Source organism: Enhydra lutris, unplaced genomic scaffold, assembly GCF_002288905.1.
Source record: "Enhydra lutris kenyoni isolate GAN:26980312 unplaced genomic scaffold, ASM228890v2 scaffoldscaffold22, whole genome shotgun sequence".
Lineage (NCBI taxonomy): Eukaryota > Metazoa > Chordata > Mammalia > Carnivora > Mustelidae > Enhydra > Enhydra lutris.
In genome coordinates, this window is record NW_019154106.1 from 10,947,367 (window position 1) to 10,973,436 (window position 26,070).

Below are 26,070 nucleotides of genomic sequence, written 5' to 3' on the forward strand. Positions count from 1 at the left end.
GCATTAATATTCGTTGCCATTTTATTTTAATTAAGGACAAATCCTTTGCGTGTTCTGCATGCCCTTTTTTTTCTGCTGAGTGAATAAGGTAGCAACTGTACTTGAGAACATAGGTTGGAGGAGACTATATTGTTTTTCCTTATTTTGGTTCCATAATTAGGAGCAGTGTGGCATTTGGGTAGATTTTGCCCGTTAGTCAGAGTCTTCAGATTGCTGTTGGTCTTTTGTGTAACATGAGGTAGAATTTAAAGGAATATCTTCTTGGTATGAAGTTGAGCAAATTGAAATGTCTTTCTGCACATCTTGTTCTGAATTTATATCAGATGCAGAAGTGAACTGTGTGTCTTGTACTGAGCTTTGGCGGGAGGAACTACACTTAAAATCTGGCTTTTTGTCTTCCGACTGCAGGTTGTATAGGTTTTGATTCTCATGGTTCATGCTTGTTGGTTTGTTGTCTCTTGTTTGCATGGTATCTATCTGCATATCTTCTTTTTGGTTATCTGTGGATTTACGGTCTTGTTGGTTATCTTGATCCTGACTGTCTTGAAACGGAATGCTTTGTAATTGTTGTCGAGTTATGGCGTGCACAGCTTGGACTTCTTGTTGTAGAGCGGTCTGCTTTAGGGATTCTTCCTCTACTAGATCTTGGGTTTGCCAGATTTGAGATTCCCACTTTAGGGAATGTGGCATTTCTAATTGCACTTCCTGCACTTTCCAATCTTTGCTTCTCCAGCCTTGAACTCTTGAACTCCAATCTTGGGACTTTTGGTCTAAAAATTGCCAGCCTTGGTATTTCTGGATTTGGAATTGTCCATCTTGATGTAGCTGCTCTTTGACTTGCAGGTCTTCAGCTTGCTGTGTGTGTTTCACAAGGGATTGTCCCTTATAAACCTGTAGAGCTCTTTCTTGTCTATCTTTGTATTGTTTTTTCAGGGATTGCTTCTCTTTGTCCTGTTGATCTTCATCTTGTCCATATGGGGATAGTTGCTTTTGGGGTTGTTCCCATAGGACCAGCTGGCCTTCAGATTGCTGATCTGGGTATTGTTGTTTGTCTTGCTTAACTTGGATTTGCGTATCTGTGGAGTGCCTCTTTGGGGATAGCCAGCCCTTGATGTGCTCATCTAGGGATTTCCTTTTTGGGGATTCTTGGCCTTGAATTTGTGGGTCTGGGGATTTCTGTTTTGCATATTGCAAGGCTTTGTCTTGCTGCTCTAAATTCTGTGACTTTGGAGGTTGTGAATTTTTGTTTTGCCAGTCTAAGGCTTGCCAATTTGAGGATTTCCTGCTGTGGAATTCCTCCTTGGATTTCCATTCTTGGGTCAATAACTTGACTTCTGATTGCATGTCTTGATATGCTACCTGCATAAATTGCTGATTTTGTTGTTGAAGGGACTGCTGATCTAAGCATTGAATATTAGAGGACTGTACAGCATGGAATGTTGGAGCTTCAAATAGCACGACTTGTGCTGGCAGAGCTGGTACTTGGGAAATCAGATCTTGGTTAGTTATGCCTTGGGCTGGTGCATTTGGGGATAGCATGTCTTGGGGTGCCATGTTTTTAGATGGTGTATCTTGGTATGGTGGATTCCGGTATGATATGTCTTGGTATACTACCTTCTGAGATGGGAGGTCTAGGGATTGTGCATCTTGGGATGGTATGTCTTGGTATGGCATGTCTTCGGATGTCAGGCCATGAGGCTGTGTGACATAGGGTTTTGGGGCTTGTACTGGCAGAGCTTGGGGTAGCAAATCTTTGGGTGGTAACGCCTGGAGTTTTTTAGAGTAGGATGGAAAAACTTGGATTGGTGAAGCTGAGGACTGCAGCAATTGGGTTTGCTTTTTTGGGGGTTGTGGGACAGCAGATTTTAGGTCTTCATCTTTCAGTTGTCCAGTGTGTGGAATATTTTCTGTGGGCTTCTTCTCCTCTGTGAGAGGCAAAACTTTCAGTTTAGTTTGTTGTTCTTGAAGTTGTGAAGGTGGAGGGTTATTTTTATGTTGTTCGTCTAGCACAGATGCAGAAGATGTATAGTAAACATTGCTGCCTCTCCTCCTTGAATGTTGAAAGACTAAAGGATTTCCTGAGATTCTTAACTTGAAGAAAGCATAGCCTCCAATGAAAACAGGTTGCTTGTTTGTTGTTGTTATATCAGTAGAAGACTGTTCTTGAAGCTCAAATTGTATTGTAGCATTTTCTTCAGGGGCAGATATTTCACTATCTTGAGTAATATCCGAAGACAAGAAAAATACAATCTATAAAACCAAGGGGTAGGGAAAACATTAATGTAACAACCAACTTTTGATGTTCTTTTCTTCTTGTTCACAAATGATTTTTCATCTCTGCCTTAAGGTAGCACACAGAACATAACATCTACACAAGGAGTCAGAAAACGAATACCATTATCAGCACTGCCTTTGTCATCAACTCATTGGTTTTATTTTGAACAAGTCATCACCCACCACTATCTCAAATATTGAAAAGGGGGAATTTGATTAAGATTGCCTGAAATATTCTTCCCATACTTAATATTATAAAGCATCTCAAAAATTTAAAATTATCTACTTGGTATTGATATAATCAGTTAAAAAAAAAGATTTATTTATTTCAGTGAGAGAAAGAGCAGTAGGGAGGGGCAGCGGATGAAGGAGAGAAAAACTCAAGCAGACTCTGCATTGAATGTGGAATCCAATGCAGGGCTCAGTCTCAAGGTCTGACCTTGAAATCAGACCTGAACTGAAACCAAGAGTCCAATGCTTAACTGACTGTGCCACCCAGGTGTCTTCATACATTCAGTTTTATAATGATTTACTGCCCACCTACTAGATGAACAAAATACTGGAGATAAAAAAAATTGGATGTAGGTTTTGTCTATTAGGTGTTCACAATGGATAGGTATACCAAGATATAAATAGATAGCAATACAATTTAGCAAATGTTATTATAGAAATCGGTATTAAGTGCTTTATGGGATTGAAGAAGGTGACCTAAATTTGAGTGCCAGGAAATGCTTCATTAAGGAGCGGTATTTGATCCATGTCTTGATGGATGAGTAGGAAATTCCTTAGGCAAAAAAGTCAGATGAAGCAAGATAAAAATAGAAATCCAGGTAGAAAGAAACAGTAGGTAACAAAACACCAGGTTATGATGCAGCATTGTGTCATGGCAGATGGTAAGCAGTTAGATATTGTTAGATAGCATGCTAGGCGCTATAAATTGAATGTTTGTGTCCCTCCAGATTTGTATGTTGAAACCTAATCTCCAATGTGATGGTATTTAGAGGTAGGCTCTTTGGGAGGGAGATTAGATTATGGGGCTGGGGCCCTTGTAAATGGAATTAGTGCCCTTGTAAGAGGACCCCAAAGAGCTCCCTTGCCCCTTACTATCTTCAAGGACACAGTGAGATTACCAGTTATGAACCAGGACTCTGACTATATCAGTTTTGATCTTGGACTTCGCAGGTTTCAGAACTATGAGTAATAAATATTTGTTGTTTAAGGCCTTCTATCTTTGGTATAGCAGCCCGAATGAACTAAGGCATAAATAGATACCAAGAAGTGGGAGTGCTTCTGTAACAAATATCTAAAATGTAGAAGCAGATTTGGAACTGGATAATGTTTGGAGACTGGAAGAGTTTGGAGGTGCATACCAGAAAAAGCTTATATTGCTGTGAATGGACCATTAAGGGCAATTGTGGTGAGGGCCCAGGAAGAAAAAAGGAGAGCCAGAGAAATAAAATCTCAGACTTCTTAGAGAATATCTAAGTAATCCTGAATGAAATGTTGGTGGAAATATGAAAGATAAAGGTCATTCTGATGAGATCTCAGACAGAAATGAGGACTATGTTATTAGAAACTAGAAGAAAAGAGATCTTGGCTATAAAGTGGCAAAGAACTTGGCAGAATTATATTTGTGTTCCAGTGTTTTATGGAAGGTAAAACTTGCAATAGTGAATAAAGTGATGAAATTTCATGTAGCAAATGATATTATTAATAATGAATAATAAGTATTTTATGAAATAAATAATGAAATTTAGCTGAAGCTATTTCTAAACAGTGCTGAATGTGAGACTTATCTCCTTCAGAGAGCTAATAGTAAAATGTGAGAAGAGAGAAATTACTTAAAAATGGAATTGTTAAGCAAAAAGGAAACAAGACTTAATTTTTTGGAAGATTCCCAGTTTAACCATACTGCAGAAAATGAGAGCACTAAGAGTCTGACCAAGTGACTTGTTTGATGAAGAAATTGGTATAGATCAGCCATCTCAACAATAGCCAGAACCTGTTCTCCAAAACAATGCAAGAATGACACCAAAGGTGATTCAGAGAGCATCAGGGCCGCCACTCCTATCACGCGCCCAGAGTAAAGGGCCCTGGGAGAAGAATGGTTTTTAAGGATAGGACCACCTCTCTGGTTTCAAGCTAAGCCAGGATGCCCCTTCTCAGTGTCTCCGAGGTGGGCCACTGCAGAGAGCTGCTGCATGACTGCAACCAGCTGAGCCATGGGATCATGACCACCTCCACTGAGATTTCAAAAGACAGTGCTTCCCCAACAGAGCCATGGGTTTGGGACCCCAACCCAGAAGAGCTGCAGGCATGGGACTCCTGCCCAGGAGAGCCACAGGGCCCAGGCAGAGAGCTGCTACAGGGGTAGAGCTCAGGTGAAGAGTTACTGTGGTGCCTTCACACTGAGCCACTGGGAAGATGTCAGAGCATTGAGCCAAAGAGGGTTATTCTTGCCTTAAGGTTTGTTTTGCCCTGTTAGGTTTTAGACATAAGTGGGACTTGAACTTCTTTTATTTTTTAAATTAAAAAAAAATGTTTTTTTTGCTATTTCTCCCTTTTGGAAGAATACACCATTGTATTTTGGAAGATTAGTGTCATAACATGTTTGGTTTCATAAGTTCACAGCTAGAGGGAAATTTGCTTCAGGATGGATCATATGTTCAGTCTTACCCCTATCTGATTTAGATGATACTTATATGAGACTTTGGACCTGACTTTAAAGTTAGTGCTGATAAAAGATAAAACTTGTGGGCCTATTGGGATGGAAATAATATATAAATAATATATGAAAAGGACATGAATTTTGGGAATGGGAAGGGATGGAATACTATAGATTGAATGTGTTCCCCCTAAATTTGTAAGTTGAACTTAATCCCCAGCGTGATGGTATTTGGAGGTGGGGCCTTTGGGAGGTGATTAGATCATGAGGGTGAAGCCCTTATGAATGGAATTAGTAAGAAACCCAGACAGTGCCCTTTCCCTTCCTTCCATGTGAAGACACAGTGAGAAGATGGCATCTATGAACCAAGAAGTGGGCACCCACCAGGCTCTGAATCTACTAGCACTCCGATCTTGGACTTCCAGCCTCCAGAACTTGGAGAAATTTTTGTTATTCAAGCTACCTAGTCCGTGGTATTTTTGTTATAGCAACATGAATGTACCAAGACCCTAGGCCAGGAAATTTGAGCTTTCCTCTACAGACAAGTGAGATCTATGGACATTTTTTAAACAACTAAATGACAGCAGCTGATACTATCTTTAGCCAATGCTTCCCATTCTTTCCATTTTTCTTTTTTTTTTTTTTTTTGAGAGCAGTTGACATTACAGACCAATCTACTGAGTCCTGTCAGCCTGTGCCCTTTCTAAGGTCATCCACAGAGTCAGATTAGACTACTTGTTCTATTTGATGAAGTGATTGGAATTCTGAGTGATTAAATGACCTAATTATGGTTGCCTATTTGATTGATGGCTGGTCTAAAATGAATCTTCATGTTCTCTTATACTACACATTGTCATTCCCACCTTCTAATTGGTTCACATCTATATTTTATCACCATTGGAAGGGTATTTATGTGATACATTTTTACTCATCCTCAAACTTTTGTTTCATTTGAATAGTAATTTTTTTCACTTGTTAAAAGATTTAGAAGCATGAATTATAAGTTCTTTAACTTTATTCAAGATTTTAAGTGTATAACTTTAAATGTACTCATCAGTGATTACCAGGTGCTGGATTAGTTTCCAAAGTCGTCTCAAGTAACACTTATAATATTCCTATGAGGTTATTTGAGAGAACTGAGTTCAGCCAGTGTCTAGGAGTCATATACTACAGTTGAATTCTGGATCCTGTGCTTTTCTCTCCAACTAATCTATCCTAATTTCTAATACATGCTTCTTTATAATAACCACTTCACGAACTTATTCCAGGGTGGCTATCACTGAAAACTATATAAAATAATGCTTTGGGCATGGTGATTGGCATGGAGAACTTAATCCATAAATATTAAGAGTTCCCATTCCCTTTCCTCTTTTTGAGTTCAGAGTGCATATTACATAGTACCTTTGTATTCTCTGCTGTACTTTGCACATTACTATGCCATTAAAAAGCCCTTTTTGTGGAATTAAATTGAGTAGTTATTCAGTGTGAGTAATATGTTTTAATATTTCTCCTAAAGGGTTTCATACTCTCCTGTGGTTGTATCAAGAAAAGAACAACACATCAAATACCTGGGCTCAGATAATGTTATAAAAATGCAAGCTTGAGATGAAAAATGATAAAAGTTGATGCTCATTGATGATAAAAAAAAAAAGTTCGCTACAAATGAGGATAAATTTAGTTTATGAAAACCCTATAGGTAACATCATATTTAAGGGTAAAATGTAAAACTTTCAATCTATGGTTTTGAACACAAAAAGTTGGCTATACTCAGCATTTAAAAAAACTTGGAGGCTCTACACAGTGCAAAAGTCAAGAAAGTAAGGAATATAATTTGCAGATAAAAATGTTTTCATTTACTAGTATAACCATTGTCTACTTAGAAAATTCTAGGAAATCTATATAAATGCTACTAGAATTAATAAGTTTATTAAAGTCTTAGTATGCTGGTATATAAAAATAAATTGCATTTCTATATGTAGGAATAGATATTAAGAAAATAAAGTTTTAAAATACATGTACAATAGCAAGAAAAAACATGAAATACTTAGGGATAAATTTAACAAAATATGAAAACTACAATATATTGCCGAGAGAAATGAAAGGAGATGTAAGAAAATGTAGACATATTCTATGACATGGGCAGGCAGACTAAATATTTCTAATAAATAAATTTTTCCTAAATCATTTATAAGTTTAGTGAAACTCCAATCAAAAGCCTAACAACATTTTTTTAGGAATTGATAAACTAGTTCTAAAACTTATATGGAAATCTATAGGATGTGGGCTAGCCAAAAATTATTTTGAAAACAACAAATTTAGAAGATTGATACTATCTGATTTTAAGAATTATGCTAGGGGAACCTCAGAGAAGAAAGCAGAAAAGGAAGCTCCTGGAATCTGTCTGTTCAGAGACAACAATTGTACTGGTAGAAGCGCTCTGAAATAACTATTTTGCAACTCTGGATTCTTGCAGCTTCCAGATGAAAGCTTGGCTGGTAGATTCATGGCTTTTGTCTGTCAGTTTAAACCTTGAGCAAGTTAGTGACTACTTATCTCCCACTCCAAGCCCCTGACAGGCAGCTGGGAGGTGGCAACCCATGCTGCTGGAGCCAGGGTAGCCAATTAGGGTCATGTTTTCCAAATATCAGGTTTTCTGTATTCTTACTGTGGATTGCTGCTTCTGATCACTGATATGTAGGCACAGAGGCTAGATGCCATTATTTCAACCCATATTGGCTGAAACAGCTTGTAGGGGAAATTATTCAACTTCCAACTATTTTTGCTTGGGTTTTTTGGTTAATTTTGTTTTCTTGATATTTAAAAACAATGGTATTTATGGGAGAATGTAGAAACCCACCATGCATCCCCAGAAAATGGTGCAGGCTCAGAAAAGACCTGAGAAGACCTGAAGCTTTCCTCTCAGGATTATCTCTGGCACAGAGATGTTTTACAACAATAAAAACAAACAAGCAAAACCACCCAGCAAAACCCTAAGGCACATGGATAATCTGATTTCCAGAGTTAACACATTATAAGATTCAAATAATGACTTTTCAATAAAAGAAATCCCAAGGTATACAAAGAATCAGGAAAGTATGGTTTGTTCAGTGGAACAAAACTAATGAACATAAACATACCCAAGAAAGCCCAGACTTCATGTTTACTAGACAAAGACTTTCAAACAACTATAATAAGGATGCTAAAAGGGCTAAAGGAAGTCATAGGAAAATGATGTATGAGCAAAATGAGAATATCAATAAGGAGATATAAATTATAAAACAGAACTCAAAGGAATTTCTGGAACCAAAAAGTACAATAAAATATACACTAAGGGGTTCCAAAACAGATTTGAGGAAGCAGAAGAAATAACCAATGAACTTGAAGATAGAACAATTGAAATTATTGAGGAATTATTGAGGAACAGAATAAGAATTTACAAAAATGAACAGAGCCCAAGCGTCTTGCTATAAGGCATATAGAAAACAAAAAATGGTAGAAGTTCTTCTTTGCTAGTATTTACTTTAAATATGAAAGGTTTAAACTCTCCAGTCAAGAGACAGGGATTGGCTAAATGGATTAAAAACAAAACAAAACAAAACAAAACAGTTCAGTTATATACTGTGTACAAGAGACTCACAGTAGATCCAAAGGCACAAAGAGATTGAAAGTGAAATTATTGAAAAATTATTTGATACAAATAGCACCAAAGGAAAACTTGGGGAGGGGCTATACTAATATCAGATAAACTTTAAACCAAAAAAATTATAGGAGACAATGAAGGACTTTATATATTAATAAAAGTTTCAGTAGAAGATGAGGACATAACAATTATAAACTTTTACACACCTGATAACAGACCCTCAAAATATATGAAGCAAAATTGGTAAAATGGAAGAGAGAAATAGACTATTTGACAAGAATAGTTGGAAGCTTCTATACTCCACTTTCAAAATTGGTAAAATGACCAGACAGATGATAAGAAACAGAGGGCTAAACAACACAGTAAATCAATTAGACTTGACAGAACATTCCAACCAACAACAGCAAAAAGCACATTCATATGGGACATTCTTCAGGATGTACTACATATTATGCCACAGAACAAGTCTCGATAGATTTAAAAGATACTGCACAAAGTACCTCTACTTTGTGTCCATACCTTTTCTGTCCATACCTGGATGAAGATAGAAACTAATAATACAAGGAAAACTGAAAAGTTCACAAACATTAAAGAAGAATTAGTACTATTCCTTCTCTTAATGCTGCTAAAAAACTGAAGAGGAGGGAAAAATTTCCAATTCATTCTATGAGGCTGACTTTACTCTGATACCAAAGCCAGATAAAGACATTGCAAGGATAGAAAACGTCAATGTTCCTATCAAAATTCCAACAGCCTTTTTCTCAAAAACGGCAAAATCATTTCTCAAATTCATATGGAATTCCAGAGGGCCCAACTGGTCAAAAAACATCTTGAAAAAGAATAATGTTGAAAGAATCACACTTCCCAACTTTGTAACTTAATCCCAACTACAGTAAATAAGACAGTATGGTACTGGCATAAAGGCAGACATATTGACTAATGGAGTCAAATACAGAGTCAAGAAATAAACTCTTATGTATGGTAGATGGATTTTTTAAAAAGATTTATTTATTTAAGGGAGAGAAAGAATTTATGGGAAGGGGCAGAGGCAGCGGGAGAGAGAATCCCAAGCAGATTCTGCCCTGAGCATGGATCCTGACACAGAGCTCAGTCCCACGACCCCAAGATCATGACCTGAGCTGAAACCAAGAGTCAGATGCTCAAATGACTGTGCCACCTCATAGACAGATTTTTGACGAGAGTGCTAAGACCATTCAGTGGGGGAAAGGATAGTTTCAACAAATAATGCTAGAAAACCATATATCCACATGCAAAAAATGAATTTAGAGCCTTGCCTTGCACCATATATAAAATTGAACTCAAAATGGATAAAAAAATCTACTGCTAAAAGTAGCCGAATCTACAAAACTCATAGAAAATATTGAGGGAATTCTTCATGACATTGGATTTGGCAGTGATTTCATAGATATGACCCTAAAAGCACAGACAACAAAAGAAACAAGTAGTAATTGAACCTCATCAAAATTAGAACCGTTGTGCATCAGAGAATGCTGCCAAGAACAGGAAAAGACCTTAGAGAATGTCATTAGAAAATGACAGAAGATATTTACAAATCCTATATCGACTAAGGGGTTAATATCTAGAATATAAAAAGAACTCCTACAGTTCAACAACAACAAAACAACCCAATTAAAAATGTGCAAAGGAATATAATAAACATTTCTCCAGAGAAGATACACAATCAATAGGTACATGAACAGATGCTCAACATCACAATTTCTGGGAAATTTGAATCAAAATCATGATGAGCTGTCTACCACTGCATACCCATTAAGATGGTTATTATAATGAAAAGAAAGGAAATAACAAATGTTCATGAGGATGTGGAGATATTGGAACCCTTGTGCACTGCTGATGGGAATGTAAAATGATGCAGCCATTGTCAAAACATTTTTGCGGTTTCTCCAAAAGTTAAATACAGAACCACCACATGACTCAGGAATTACACTCTTAGATATGTATCCAAAATAATTGACTAGAACAGATATTTGTACACCAGTATTCCTACCGGCATTATTCACAATAGCCAAATGGTACAAAAAAGCGGTGTCCATCAATAGTTGAAGCTAGACAAAATGTGAAATATACACAAAATGGACTACTGTTCATCTATAAAAGGAATGAAATTTTGATAGATGAATATGAATGAACCTGAAAAACATTATGTTTAGTAAAGTAAAACAGATACAGAAGGATAAGTATTATATGATTCCACTTTTATGAATTATTTGAATAATCAGTAGATAATGGAAAGTAGATGGAGAGACATAAAATAGACTAGAAGCTACCAGGGGCTGGAAGGAGGAGGAAAGGGGCATAATGTTTATGGGCACAGAGTTTGTATTGGGATAATGGAAAAGTTTGGGCATAGGTAGTGGTGACAGTTACACACCATTCTGAATATATTTAATGCCCCTGGATTGTATACTTAACAAATGGCTAATATGATAACTAGTATGTTATGTATATTTTACCACAATAAAAAAAGGTTACTATACTAAAGCTGCAGAAATTAGGACAGTGTGGAATATGTGGAAGAATAGACATATAGATCAATGGGACAAGGTAGCATCCACAAGAGACCTATAAATAAGAGGTCAGTTGATTTTCAGCCAAGGTGCCAAGGTAATGGGGGAAACCAATGCATTTTCAACAAATAGCATTGGCACAGCTGGGTATCTCCATGGTGGGGGGTTGCATGAACGTCTCACCTCACTGCTGCATAGCATGTAAAAGTTAACTTGAAATCTGTTATAGACCTAAACACAAAAGCTAATTCTACAAGAAAATAGAGAAGAAAATCTTTACAATCTTGGTATAGGCAAAGCTTTGTTAAAACACAAAAAGGACTAATCATAAAAGAAAATAAATCATAAATTGGACTTCAATAAATTTGTTATTTGAAAGAAACTATTAAGAAAATAAAAAGGCAAACCAAGGTTGGGAAAAATGTTAGCAATACACATATCTCAAAAAAGGACTTTTATTAAGAATCATTTAAGTTCTTATAACTCAATAAGATAATGTAATAAAAGTTGGCTAACGATTTGAACACACATCTCCAAAAAAAAAAAGAGATATACAAATGGACAATAAACACAAAAATAGTCATTGACATTTGTCGTCAGGGAAATGCAAGTTAAAACTACAATGAGATTTCACTATATGCCCACTAGAAAAGCAAAGTTACTAATATAACTGGCAATTCCAAGTGTCGGTACTTATATAGAGCAACCTGGCAGGGAGAAAAGGAGCTATATTTGAACAGAGATGACTGGATAGCAGAGAAGACTGGAAAAAGAAATGTAGTTATCTCAAAAGGTAGAGTGAACCATCGATGTTATATACCTCTCATATATTGCTGATAAGAATGCAAAATGATACAGCCGCTTTGGAGAACTGTTTTACATTTTCTTACAAAGTTAAATGTCCCCTTGCCATCTGACCTAGCAACCAAATCCAAGATATGATGCTCCAAGAGAAATGAAACCACATGTCTACACAAAGACGTGAACTCAAGTGTTCATGGCAACCAAGTGCCCATCAGGAAGTACATGGATAAACAAATTGTGGCGTGCCCTCACGTAAAAGGAACACAGTATTGATACATGCAACATCATGAGTGAAGCTCATGAATGTGTTGCTTGGTGAAAGGAGCCCAGACACAAAAAAAGAGGACTTATTTATAATCCATGTATATGAATTTGAAAAAGTAAAAACTAATCAAGACAGAGATACTGGGGCGCCTGGGTGGCTCAGTGGGTTAAAGCCTCTGCTTTTGGTTCAGGTCATGGTCTCAGGGTCCTGGGATTGAGCCCCGCATTGGGCTCTCTGCTCAGCAGAGAGCCTGCTTCCTCCTCTCTCTCTGCCTGCCTCTCTGCCTATTTGTGATCTCTGTCAAATAAATAAATAAAATCTTTAAAGAAAAAAAAAGATACTGTGAAGAGGTTCCAGAGAATCTTTTGGAGTGATAGGAATGCACTAAATATTTTTTTAAGATTTATTTATTTATTGGAAAGAGAGAGAGAGAGAGAGAGAGAGAGCACAAGCAAGGGAACAGCAGAGGGAGAGGGAGAAGGAAGCTCCCCGATGACCAGAGAGCCCGATGTGGGGCTGGATCCCAGGACCCAGAGATCATGACCGGAGCTGAAGGCAGACGCTCAATCAACTGATCCACCCCAGTGTCCGAGGAATTCACTATCTTGATGATGATGGTAGCAAAACAAGGGTTTATAATTTGTCTTAACTTCTTGAATTAGGTATCCTTTTTTTTTAAGATGTTATTTATTTATTTGACAGACAGAGATCACAAGCAGGCAGAGAGGCAGGCAGAGAGAGAGGAAGGGAAGCAGGCTCCCCACTGAGCAGAGAGCCCAGTGTGGGGCTCAATCCCAGGACCCTGGGATCATGACCTGAGCCAAAGGCAGAGACTTAACCCACTGAGCCACCCAGGTGCCCCTTAAATTAGGTATCCTTAAAATGGGTGCATTATACTGTTAGTAAACTATACTTCTATAAAATTAATGTAAAAAAGAAAAACCCACCTAACACAGGGTGTGGAACTGTTTTTTGGGATTTAGAGAACAGGTTCTGGAGCCTCTTTATTTTAGTCAGAATCCTGATGTTCTGTGACACCGGAGAGGGTGCTCTTTGTGCTTTAGTTCTTTCATAGGTCAAATAGGGAGTCTTGATAGGTTTGATAAGTATCACTGTTAAATATTTTTCTTCTCTGCTTCCACTCTGATGAGGGGATTGTCTCACACACCCTTATGGCCTAGGAATAAGCTCCCCATGACATACTAATATAGGTTCCCATTAAGTCTGTTTCTCCTCATTTATTTTGCCAGGGAGATAAGGAGCTGTGTCTAAACAGAGTCTACCAGATATCGTAGAGGGCAGGAAAAAGAAGCATCATTATCTCCAAGCGTGGAACGAGCCATCAATGTTAAGCTTTTCTCTCCTTGACCCTCTTCACCTTAGAAGTTCTAGTTCAGCATCTGAGAATACTACTCCGGCAATTAATAGACCAGAGGTCATCTTGCAGCATCCCAGCAGGAACCCATTCTTCTAACAACACTGAACGCACCTCATCAGAGTTTGTCCAGCACTTGCTTCTGAAGGAGGCGATAGTCACCGCGATGCTGAGCTCCACTATGCTGATGATCAGTAAGACCGACAAGATTCCCTGCAAGTTATGAGGATGGCGTTTGGAATGAAAGCTGTATCATTTTAAAGATATAAGCCAAAGACTATTTATACTGTATGACCAGCTAGGGGAAAACACACATTTTATATGCTCCCGTAGCCATCAATGATTGAACAATCTTCATCTTATGTCTTTTTGATAAGCAGAGGTAACAAACTCCAGTGCTTATAGGAGCCAGGCAACCATCCCAACTGAGTGGAACAGTTAGGAGGGGAGACAGTAGAGAATAAGGGTATTCCTAGAATGTGTCCATTAATCAGTTCCGAGCAGTAGGTAACTACGTGGGAACATGGGCCCCGTGGTGTTTATTTTTCTTTCCTAACGAAGCTGTATATGCGTATTTTTAATGTGAAATTTTCCAGCTATTCATTGACTTGTGTGAACCAAATAGAACATATCTGCAGGCTGGATATAGCCCACAGATTGCTGTTTTGCACACTCTGCTTTAAGTTAAGAGCTAGATCAAAAAGCAGGGTAAGAAGTAGCATGGTGTCCAGAAAGCTTGGGCTGGGGGCACTGTAAGAACTGGGTACAGTCAGGCCGCACTTAACCTGGCCAAGTAACTGGGTCTGTCTGAACCTTGATCTCGCTGCAATACATTCAGGGGCTTGGGTATTCTCCCATTTGTTGGTAAAACTGAAATGTATGAAGTGTCTACTATAAATTTGCTGTTGGGGAAGATAGACCCACCCCTGGTCATTGTGGAACTTAGATCATAATAAGGGAGGCAGGCAGTGGAAAATAATTAGACAATTATTTACTTAACTAAGTTGTGATAAACGCCATAAAAAAGTATTGGGAACTACACCCTACTATAATGGGAGATCCCAACAAGCCTGCACTGGGAAGGGTAGAGGGCAATCAGGAAGGACTTCTGAGGTTCAAGAACAAGGAGGAGTTTTAATTGGTGGGGGGGGTGTGTGGAAAAGGGTAGGAACCAGGCCAGAAAACATTGGAAGCAAGAGAAAGCTGGTCTTATGGTCCTGGGACAGTGGGTATTTAACACGTTAAGGAATTTGAGGAAGTACCGGATGTGAGGAGTAAGAAAGATAAAGAACTGGAACAGTGTTGGAAAGGTAGACTAGGTAGGTGTTACAGGGTCTTGTAAGCCTTTTAAGATTTGGATTTTAATTCTGTGTTTCACAAAAAGTCACTGTGTAATATGCTCAGACTTGCATTTTTAAATGATGGCTTTGGTCATGGTGTAGACAGTGGATTGGTCTTTGAGACAGAGGTCCATTCAGGAGATGTCTAGAGCCCACTGTTCTGGCTTTTTTTTTTTTTTTTTAAGTTTATTTGTGACATTTAAATTACACCAAGGAATAGTGGCGCCATACACGTTAGATTTTGGAACAGATTCTCCCTGATTATATATACAGAAACTAATCCTGCATTTGCCATCCGAGCAGAGTCAAAAATCTGGACATTTAACACTTTCAGTGTACGGTTTCTTCCTGATACATACTAACATAATGCACAGTAGTGGTCTCCTGTCCACTAGATAAAAGAGTAAGGGATTATAATGCTCTATGTCTTGGCCCAATTAGGACAGTATTATGTTCCTCATATAGTTTTCTGGCTTTCCTTAGTAACTTTTTTTGAGTCTAATTCTGGAATTTATCTCAGAATATATGAGCATTCTTTAGGCTCGCCTTTATGGATGATTATAAAGATTAAATAAGAATTCGTATCCAGGAACTGGTAGCTCTTTTCTCTTTCCTTCTTTTTTGGGGGAGACATTTCCTGTGATTCTTTTTCACTTCCATCCAAACAGGTCAAATCTCATTAACATTTTAGGAACAAAGCCTTCAAGATGTGGCTGACAGAAATAAAATGAAAGCCAGGATTTCATTGGGGAAGTAAAGGGCAAGGCCTTTTGGAGTCCTTGACATTCATAAAAATGATGTCATTGAATGCTTACTAGATAAATACTGAAAACTACACGTACAGTTGTGTTTCCTGGCAATAATGATACATCTTGTCTGCTGTAATGAATAAAATTGCTACATTTATGTAAAATAACTTATGTTCTAAAATTATTAGAATACTTTATTAAATGGCTCAAACACCTGCTCCCACTATATTTTGTTTTTAGTATTAATTGGGTAAGCTTTATTTTTTTAGGATTTTATTTATTTATTTGAGAGAGAGAGAGAGAGATCGTGTGAGAGAGGGCACAAGCTGGGGGAAGGACCAAAGGAGAGGGAGAGGCAGACTCCCCACTGATCAGAGAGACCCATGCAATGCTGGGTTTGACAGCAGTTCACTGAGAGCATGACCTTAGCCAAAGGCAGCCGCTTAACCAACTAAGGCAACCAGGCACCCCAGTTGGGTAAACTTTTTAGATAATTTTGTCCTCACTAATTCTTTAAAGATAAAATTTAATCCAATCTATGTCAGTACTAATGGTAATAACCAAAACCTATTGACTGTTTACACTGTGACAGGCAGTGTTCTAATTTAAGTAATCCTCATGACAACCCAATGCAGGACATATTCTTAACATCTTCATTTTCCACAAAAGAAAACTGGGGCTCAGAGAACTTACAAAAGTCAGATTCAGATCCTGAATCACAATATAGTTCTCAACAGTCAGCTCAAATGCTAACTCAACTTCCATTATTGGAATCAAAAATTTAATGAATTGATGTATTGTGAACATAGTTCAAATAAGATTGTACAGATTCACGTTACAGAGTAGGACCACTTACATTAAAAAGAACTCTACCTACGACACATATTCCTTCGAGGGAAGGCATCTGACAATATTTGTGTTGATATCTGTAGCTGATAATGGTTAGAGTAATCCCAGCCACTGCAACCAAGGAACTGAGGACATTCATGGCCATGACACTTTGTCCCTGAAAAATAGTTTTTAAAATAATATTAAAATAAATAAAACCCAACCCAAACCAAAAATACCTTATAAGAAATTCTTAGTGCCTTTGTCTTTCCAGATACTCCTCAGGGATGAATTCCTTTGTCAAGTCAGTATGCCTGAAAAGCATGATAAGTTAAATCCTGATTCATTGAATTCAGAATAGAAACTAAGTTTTAGAATGAGCTAGGAAGACAAGAATGAGTACAGGTCGAGAAGAAGGAGTGCTCTATGGCTAATGCTAAAGAAAACATTCACTCTGTCCTATTGCATGGTCTTTCATAATCTACAAGCAAAATGGTGTGTCAGGAAATATCTTCACCTTATAATTAGACCTGATTTTGAGTCCTATTAAACTAGGACCTTGTACAAGGTAACTTAATCCCTTGGAAATCTCAATTTTTACCCTCAAAAAATGAGAATAATGTCACTAATTTATCCACTTATTCACTTATTTTAACAAGTGTTTAGTGTGCCCCAACTATGTATCCAGCACTGCCTTAGGCCATAGACACAAAGATCGACACAGTAGATGAGGTCCTGTCTTTGTGTGGCTTGCATTCATTCTCCCAGGGATTTGAGCAGTAACCAACCAAATCACTGACATATTTATGGATTGCAACAAATTTAGACTGGGGTTTAGTGATTTCCTTGATTTCAGTGTCTCAACATGTAAGTCATGAAAAGTCCTGATTGCCCCACTACTATATAATATATATTATATATCGTATATATGATATACATATTATTATTTTACATCTATTTTACATATATTTTACATATATATACATTTTACACACTATTTTACATATAGATTTTATATATATATGTATATAAATATATATATATTTTACATGTCATTCATATATATATATACAGATATATATGTGTATATATATGTAATAAGACACCCCTACCCCCTTTCCTGGCCTTCCTTTAAAGGAAAAGAAAATGCCAGGAAGGGGGAACTGTCTTATTCATACCTACTCCCAGCACTGCTATTGCTTTTTTTTTTTATTAACATATAATGTGTTATTTGCCCCAGAGGTAGAGGTCTGTGAATTGTCATGCTATTGCTTTTTTAAAGGAAAAACAAAGAAAAGCCTCATATCTCAATTCAGTAGATCTTTACTCTTCTTGATTTATGTATGCCTGTTGTGATGGGCAAGGCAGTGGTGCATTTACAGAGGCTGTCCTGTACAGGAGCAGCTGTGGCTTAGTGTGGCAGGACTTGGAAGTATACCTATGACTTCATGCTTATCCCATGTCCGGGTCTTTACTACACACAGGCATTTTTGGTAGAAAATGCACAGGGACATACAAATGTTCTGTTTCTATCAATCTTCAGTCTTTCGCTCTTTCTGGGCTCTGTTCTGGCTCCCATAGGACATTTAATGGACGAAAATTTCTAAGTAAGGAATCCCCCATGTGCTTTTGGCTTTATGGTCTACAAAAAATATCCCAGCCTTTGTCTCATCTGATCCTCATTATGGCTTTGTGATGTAGGCAGATCACTGCTTATCCCCACATGACAGCTGAATAAGATTCAGAGACTAAGTGATTGTGAGTAATCCTGCAGTTGGTGGAAGATCTGGGATGGAAAACCGGATCTTCTGATGCCCAAAATTCAGTGTTCTTGCACCATGTTTTCCTGCCTGCCTTCGTCTGTGCAGCTCTCAGTGAGTGGGGGATGGGTCTGCCTACCCTTAGTTTATTCCTGAGCCCTGAAGGGAATTGATATGGCGGGAAGAACAGCATCTGGACCTATCTGCATTGTATTTATTTCTACAGGTAGAGAGAGATGGTGGCTTTCATGCTCTCAGAACTTTCCTATGGTCCATCACTATCCCTAGAGGAAAGTGGCAAAGGATCATAAAAACACAGTTAAAATGGTTTTAAAAGAACGCTTATATCTCCAGAGCCTTAAAAAAATGAGTTGTTAGAAAGGAGTACAAATGTCAAGTATCTTTTATACATAATATCTTTTTTAAAAAAGATTTTGTTTCGTGCTCGCTTCGGCAGCACATATACTAAAAAGATTTTGTTTATTTGAGAGAGAGCAGAGTGAGAAAGAGCAGGAGCAGGGGTGAGGGGCAGAGGGAGAGGGAAACGCAGACTCCCCACTGAGCAGGAAACCCAATGCAGGGCTTGATCCCAGGACCCTGAAATCATGACAAGAGCCAAAGGCAGACACTTAAGCCCCTGAGCCACCCAGGCACTCCTATATGTAATATCTTATTAAATTCTCAGAATAACCCTTTGAAGTAGGTACTTTAGGTACTTTTCCCTCTAAGTTGACACAGGAATGAGTGTTAGCCTTGATTCCATCCCAGAATGATCTGGCATCAATGTCAGACTCTTTCCTTCAGACTTTGGGCAGGTCCCAAAGAAAATCTGTAGGTAGGGGTGAGGGGCAGGGAGATTAGAGCGATCCTGGGACTGTTTTTGGTTAGAGTAGAGTTTCTCAAACTTGGCACTACAGACATTTTGGGCTAGATCATTTATTTTTTGTAATGATAGACTTTTCTGTACATTTTAGGATGTTTAGGCACATTCCTGACTTCTACGCCTGGGTAACAATAGTACCCTGCAAACCAGTTGTGACAACTAAAAATGTCTTCAGATACTGTCAGATATTTCTGGGGGAGGAGGCAAAATTATTCCCAGTTAAGAACCATTGAGTTAGAGGAATGTAGACTGGTTTCCAACAAATAAATCTCTCACATTACTTGACCAGGGAAATGGGAACTAGTAGAAGGGTGAAGGCTGATGGCAACCCTGACAAATAGCAGTGTCCTGAACTGCAAATTTGGTGTCTAAAGATTTTCCTGGGAGATCCTTTCTTACTAAAGAATTTATATACAAAGATGATGTAAAGCAAGTAGAAGGTCATAAATTACAAAGAAGTCACAAAAGTAACTTACCTGGCATTTTCCCTTATCATTTGTTCCTGTGATAAGGCATCCTGTAATAACATACTGTTAAGAAAAAAAGATATAAAAATTAACAGGTGATGTCCTTGACTCCCTTACAATATAATCTCCAAATTATATTGTAATATCGCAGATTGTAATTTCCTTTGGAGATTCTATTGTAGTCTATATGTCTGTGACTCCCCTCGACCGTATTGTCTTTCGACCTGAGCATCAAGGAGGAAGAATAGTAGGTACTGATATAAGATGAAATATTGTGTTGGGCATAAGCAGCACTGAATAACACCCCTTTTGCCAGGGTCAGCTGGAAGAGTCAGGCTCCTTAACATCCCAGACATACCACCCAGATGTTTTGCCTGGCTGGGCTCTAAACAGGAAGATACTTCTGGGCTCTGGGCCTGGTGGAGAGAAGGGACAGGTGAGCTGTGTCTGCTCTAGCTGATGGAGGGAGAATTCCTCATGCCACTTCTTTATCTGGAACGTAAAGAGTCTACCTATCTATGGACCCTCAGGGTGCTCTTATATCTTGGCTCATCGTAATCCTCATCAAAATATCCAACATTTTTCACAGAACTAGAACAAATAATACAGAAGTACTGAATTTGTTTGGAGCCGCAAAAGACCCTGAACATCCAAAGCAATCTTGAGAAAGAAAAACAAGCTGGAGGTATCACAGTTCCAGATTTCAAGATATCATACAGAGTTGCAGTAATCAAAACAGTATGGTACTGGCACAAAAATAGACATAAAGATCATAGAGAGCTCAGAAAGAAACCTATGATTATAGGTTCAGTTAATCTGTGACAAAAGAGGGAAGAATAAATAATGGGGAAAAGACAGCCTCTTCAATGAATGATGCTGGGAAAACTGGACAGCTACATGTAAAAAAGAATGAAACTGGACCACTTTCTTTAGCACCATATACAAAAATAAACTCAAAGTGGATTAAACACCTAAACCTGAAACTATATATAAAAATCTTAGAAGGAAACATAGGCAGTAATTCTTCTGACATTGGCCATAGAAACATTTTTCTGGATGTGTCTCCTAAGGCAAGGGTTTAACAAAAGCAAAAATAAAATTATTGGGATTACCTCAAAATAAAAGCTTTTGCACAGTGAAGGAAGCCATCAACAAGATTTTAAAAGATAACCTACTGAATGGGAGAAGAGTTTTGCAAATGATATATCCATTAAGGGGTTAATATCCAAAATATATAAAGAATTTACACAACTCAACACCAAAAAAAAAAAAAAAAAAAAGCAAACAATGTGATTAAAAAATGGGCTGAGGACCTGAATAGACATTTTCCCAAAGAAGACATACACATAGCGAACAGACACATGAAAAGAGCAAATCAAAACCATAATTGGGATATCACCTTACACCTGTTAAGATGACTAAAATAAAAAAGATAAGAAATAACAAGTCTTGATGAGAATGTGGAGAAAAAGGAACTCTCATGTAATGCCACTGTGGAAAATAGTATGGAGGTTCTTAAAAAAATTAAAAATAGAAAAACTGTATGATCTAGTAATTCCACCATTGATTATTTATCCAAAGAAAACAAGAAATGCTAATTCAAAATATGTATATATATATATATATATATATATATATATATATATATGCACCCCTATGTTTATTGCAGCATTATTTAAAACCACCAAGATATGGAAGCAATCTAAGTGTCCATTGATAGACAAATTGATAAGGAAGATGTGGTATATATAGTGGAATATTACACAGTATTGAAAAGGATGAGTTTTTGCCATTTGAGACAATGGTTGGATGGAACTAGAAAGTATGATGAGTGAAATGAGTGAAATAAGTCACACGGAAAAAGACAGATACAATGTGACTTCACTCATATGTGGAATCTAAAAAAATATGAATGAACAAACAAAAAGCAGATTCAGACCTATAAATACAGAGAACAGACAGTTGCCAGAGGGGTGGGGGTGGGGGAATGGAGAAAATGAGTGAAAAGGAGAGGGAAAAACAGGCTTCGGTTATGGAATGAATAAGTCATAGGAGTAAATGACACAGCACAAGGCATATAGTCAATGGTACTGAGTTAGAGATGTATGGTGATGGATGGCAGCTACACTTATGCCGAGCATAGCATGATGTATAAACTTGTCAAATCACTCTGTTGTACACCTGAAACTAACGTAACATTGTGTGTCAACTACACTCAAGTAAGAATTATTATCTACTCTCAAACGCCAATTCTGTATTTGCAAAGGAGAAAGTTGGATATTTGCCCGTCTGATCTCCCATTGGTAGTAAGGAGCAGATGACTTATCCTACACACAGGGCTTTGGAAACTTTTAAACACTGTACACCTAGAAGCATCACTGTTGTGATGCTGGTAGTGCAATGACCAGATGGAGTGACTTCTCTTGCCAAGAAGGGACTGGCTATCTGGTCTCCCTGGGGACCACATTCATAGGATTCATTATTCCAGGACCTGAGGCAGCTCAAACCAGTCTTGATTGTAATTTGTCAAGAGCTCCTGAGAATACTCACAACAAGTGCTCCCCAAAACGGATATCCTGTGAGGAAAACGAGGGGAAATTTCTGGGAGAAACTGATGTAATTAAATGCAAATATAGTTCCGACGCCCAAAATGATCAGTGCCAGGAGGATCTGGATAGCCTGTGAGGAAAGAAATGGGTCCATGAGATCACAAGTGCCCCAGCCTCTTTGGACTCTTCTAGGTTCCTGGGGCATCCTGCTATTTTTATGTCACACCTCCCTCCACATGAACGCCTTCCTCTTCCATGTGCCAACGGCCTTGAGATTTGCAAAAAGTCCGCTGTCTCTTTCCTCATCATGCTTACCTGGGTCCTTCACATTCCTCTCATCCTTCCCTACCTATTATATCCCCTCTATTGCTAATTTACCTTGCACCAGATTTAACTATAAACCTGACCTACTTGCAAGCTTCTTCAGGGTGGCCTGCAAACTATTCACCCTTAACTTTTTTCCCTTCTGTAGCTCCAGCATCCTATTATTACCACCCCCCACCGCACATATTTTCCACATTCAGTATATGCTTTTTGGAGTTAAGGCTCAAGTCCCCTTCTCTCAAAGTCTGAAGTTTACTGATCTAGAGTGTAGAAGCTGGGGTGAGCTCTCTGTCTCATCTGCTCTTTGGGCAAGGGTTTGTCTAGAGGTGAGACTAATCCAGTGAGTTCATCAGCCTGTTAGGAGTCTGCACTGTGGTGGTCTTGGGGTTGGCAGCTCTTCTCAGGACAGAGCTTCTCCTCAAGCATTCTGGGTTTTCCCCAGGCCACAGCTGTGGAGCACTGTACCACAGGTTGTGTATTTTCCTTTTGTACCAGGGATGGAGGCTGTGTGTACAGCCCTCCTCTGGGTATATTTATGATTGAAAATTTTTTTGTCTACCTCGTGGCTCACCATGGAGCTTTGAATATAATTTTCAAAGAACTCCCAATGCCAATGACAGCACAAAGGGGAAGTTTAACCTATCAAGGGGTGGCTTTTAGCTCCATGGGAGGTATTACCTCACCCTGAGGTCACTGCCTCAGTAAAATATTTGGAAAAATTACACCAGTTTTCTGCATCCTCTCTGCTAGGATTCAGAGAGCAGTACTAACTCCTCATGAAACATGCCCAGGATTTCCTCAGTATTAGGAAGTTATAGCCAAACTGTGGAAGGAGCCCAGATGTCCATCAACAGCTGAATGGGTAAAGAAGATGTGGTCTATATCTACAATAGAATATTACTCAGCCATAAAAAGGATGAAATTTACATTGATGTGGTTGGAACTGGGTGGTATTATGCTAAGTGAAATAAGTCAATCAGAGAAAGACAATTATATGGTTTCAATTATATGTAGAGCATAAGAAACATTGCAGAGGATCATAGAGGAAGGGAGGGAAAAGTCAATGGGAAGAAATCAAAGGGGGGAAAACCATAAGAAACTCTTAAGTATGGGAAACAAACTGAGGGTTGTTGGAGGGGAGGTAGGTGGGGGGACAGCATAACTGGGTGGTGGGCATTAAGGAGGGCAGGTGATGCGAAGAGCACTGAGTGTTATGTGCAGCTGATGATTAACTTAATTCTACATCTAAAACTAATGATGTGGGACGCCTGGGTGGCTCAGTTGGTTAAGCAGCTGCCTTCGGCTCAGGTCATGATCCCAGCGTCCTGGGATCGAGTCCCACATCGGGCTCCTTGCTCATCGGGGAGCCTGCTTCTCCCTCTGCCTCTGCCTGCCATTCTGTCTGCCTGTGCTTGCTCTCTCTCTTTCTCTCTCTCTGACAAATAAATAAATAAAATCTTAAAAAAAAAAATAGTATGTCATTTTATAAGTGATGAACCTGAGCCTTAGAGAAATAAATAGGTCACAGCCTATAAAAAATATAGTAGCTATGGGACGCCTGGGTGGCTCAGTTGGTTAAGCAGCTGCCTTCGGCTCAGGTCATGATCCCAGCGTCCTGGGATCGAGTCCCACATCGGGCTCCTTGCTCATCGGGGAGCCTGCTTCTCCCTCTGCCTCTGCCTGCCATTCTGTCTGCCTGTGCTTGCTCTCTCTCCCTCTCTCTCTCTGACAAATAAATAAATAAATAAAATCTTAAAAAAAAAAAAAAACTAATGATATACTATATGTTAGCTAATCGAATTTAAATTAAAAAAAAGAAAGATGCTTTCTAAATAAATAAATACTCTATTTCCCAGAGTTCCATAAGCCCCCAGAAGCATCTCTAAGGCATGCTTATAAATAAGACATTTCTAAGGCAAACTGTGGGCATTTTCTAAGCAGAATATTTATTTCTCTTGTTTATCAAAATCTAGGGAAATGGAATTATTGGCTACATATTGGCTCTTCTACTGAAGATCGAGTTATTTGTACAAGCAAGTGACTTAGAGGTTTTTATGATTAATCAAGAAGGAAACATTACAGAAAGGTGAGAGAAAAGAAGGAGAATCAAGTCCCTCCCTGAAAAAGCATCCATATGGTCACACCTGGAAAAATAGGTTCTTTTCTCCCTTCCAGGAAAACCAATGGATGGGAGAGGACTTACCCCTAAGACTTCTGGTTCTCCCTTCAGGAAATCCAACAGTGAGGCATGAGGTCTGTAGGGAAATGCAGTTAGTACTTTATCATTTGGTTGTACAGTGATGACATGGGCCGATCTTTTGACCTCGGATGATGACTCCATGTTTCAATGGTAGAACTCTATTAAAAGAGTGAGTGATTGAACATTGCAGCGAAAATCATGGTCTTCCATCAGTTTCACATGGAGTCCTTAGCAATGAGCCTTTGTGACTGCTCTCCTCACTCCTAGAACCACAGAATCACAGTCATTGAGTCATAGAGTCTTAGAATTCTAGAGCATATCCAGGCCCTAGATCCAGGTGAAGGATAGTCCAGTTTTCCAGAAGACCAACTTCCTTGTCAGTTTGATTACAAGCAAAATGTACAAAAATAAATAGATGATGTATATGAAAACAAATCCCAGTACCCGTGTTCAAGAGTGCTTTGTTTTGGGACGCCTGGGTGGCTCAGTTGGTTAAGCGGCTGCCTTCGGCTCAGGTCATGATCCCAGCGTCCTAGGATCCAGTCCCACATCGGGCTCCTTGCTCTGCAGGGAGCCTGCTTCTCCCTCTGCCTCTGCCTGCCATTCTGTCTGCCTGTGCTCGCTCTCTCTCCCTCTCTCTCTGACAAATAAATAAATAAAATCTTTAAAAAAAAAAAAAAAAGAAAGAAAAGAGTGCTTTGTTTTAATATCTAGTAAACAGTTCTATCCTTTTAACAATTCTATAGTCCCAAAACTGAGGTACAGAAAGACAACATTGCCCAAGGTAACATACTAAGGGATTGGGAAAGGAGCCAAACTCCACCTGTCTTAGCTCTCAAATTTGTGTTTCTTCCACCCTCATTCAAAAGGAGTTTTCCACTTGTAGTTGATGAGTTGTCTCATTTGCTGTTTGATCCTATTCCTTTATAGTATAAAAATCCATATTTAAGGAGGTATAGGGCTGGATGTAATTGCCACTTTATGAGAGCATATTTTAGCTTTCAGAAAGACAGGTAAAGCTAATCCTGCTCAGAGCCTTCCTGATTTCAAACTACACAAGTACGGTAAAAAGAACAAAAAGTTCCTTTTGGAATTTTGCTTCCCACATTTAATCCTTTATAATCCTGTATTTGTTAAGATTTTAACTATTAAACCACAACAGTAAATAGTTTCACAAATCCAAAAAAAATTATATGCACAAATGTTCTCTTGAGTAATTCCTAGTTTGTGGCAACCATGCCTAGCAGGGTTTCTCAGCCTCAGCCCTGCTGGCATTTGGAGTCTGCTAATTCTTTGCCGTAAGGAATTGTTTTGTGCATTGTAGGATATTTGGCAAGATGCTACTACCATATCCCCAGTTGTGACAGCCAAAATTGTCTGCAGACATTGCCAAATGTC

The 26,070-nt window shown here is 38.5% G+C and overlaps 1 protein-coding gene across 1 annotated transcript; it reads right to left on the minus strand.

The window, feature by feature from the left end:
* Positions 1-5: 5 nt before the first annotated feature.
* LOC111150274 (membrane spanning 4-domains A14) lies at positions 6-24,813 on the minus strand. The gene is made up of 6 exons (XM_022507715.1): positions 24,676-24,813; positions 22,150-22,278; positions 19,609-19,662; positions 16,518-16,667; positions 13,687-13,785; positions 6-2,250 (listed from the first exon to the last, which is right to left on the minus strand). The coding sequence occupies exons 1-6, from the start codon at positions 24,811-24,813 to the stop codon at positions 193-195; spliced, it is 2,628 nt and encodes an 875-aa protein (XP_022363423.1). The 3' UTR covers positions 6-192.
* Between the last annotated feature and the right edge of the window lie 1,257 nt (positions 24,814-26,070).

Bases quoted from the DNA above. Each gene is read 5' to 3' on its own strand.
- LOC111150274 (XM_022507715.1), bottom strand. From the start codon at position 24,813: ATGGAGTCATCATCCGAGGTCAAAAGATCGGCCCATGTCATCACTGTA. The intron at 22,279-24,675 runs GTAAGTCCTCTC...CTTTCCTCACAG, and splicing joins GAGAACCAGAAGTCTTAGGG to GCTATCCAGATCCTCCTGGC. The intron at 2,251-13,686 runs GTGCGTTCAGTG...TTGGTTTTATAG, and splicing joins GCTGGACAAACTCTGATGAG to ATTGTATTTTTCTTGTCTTC.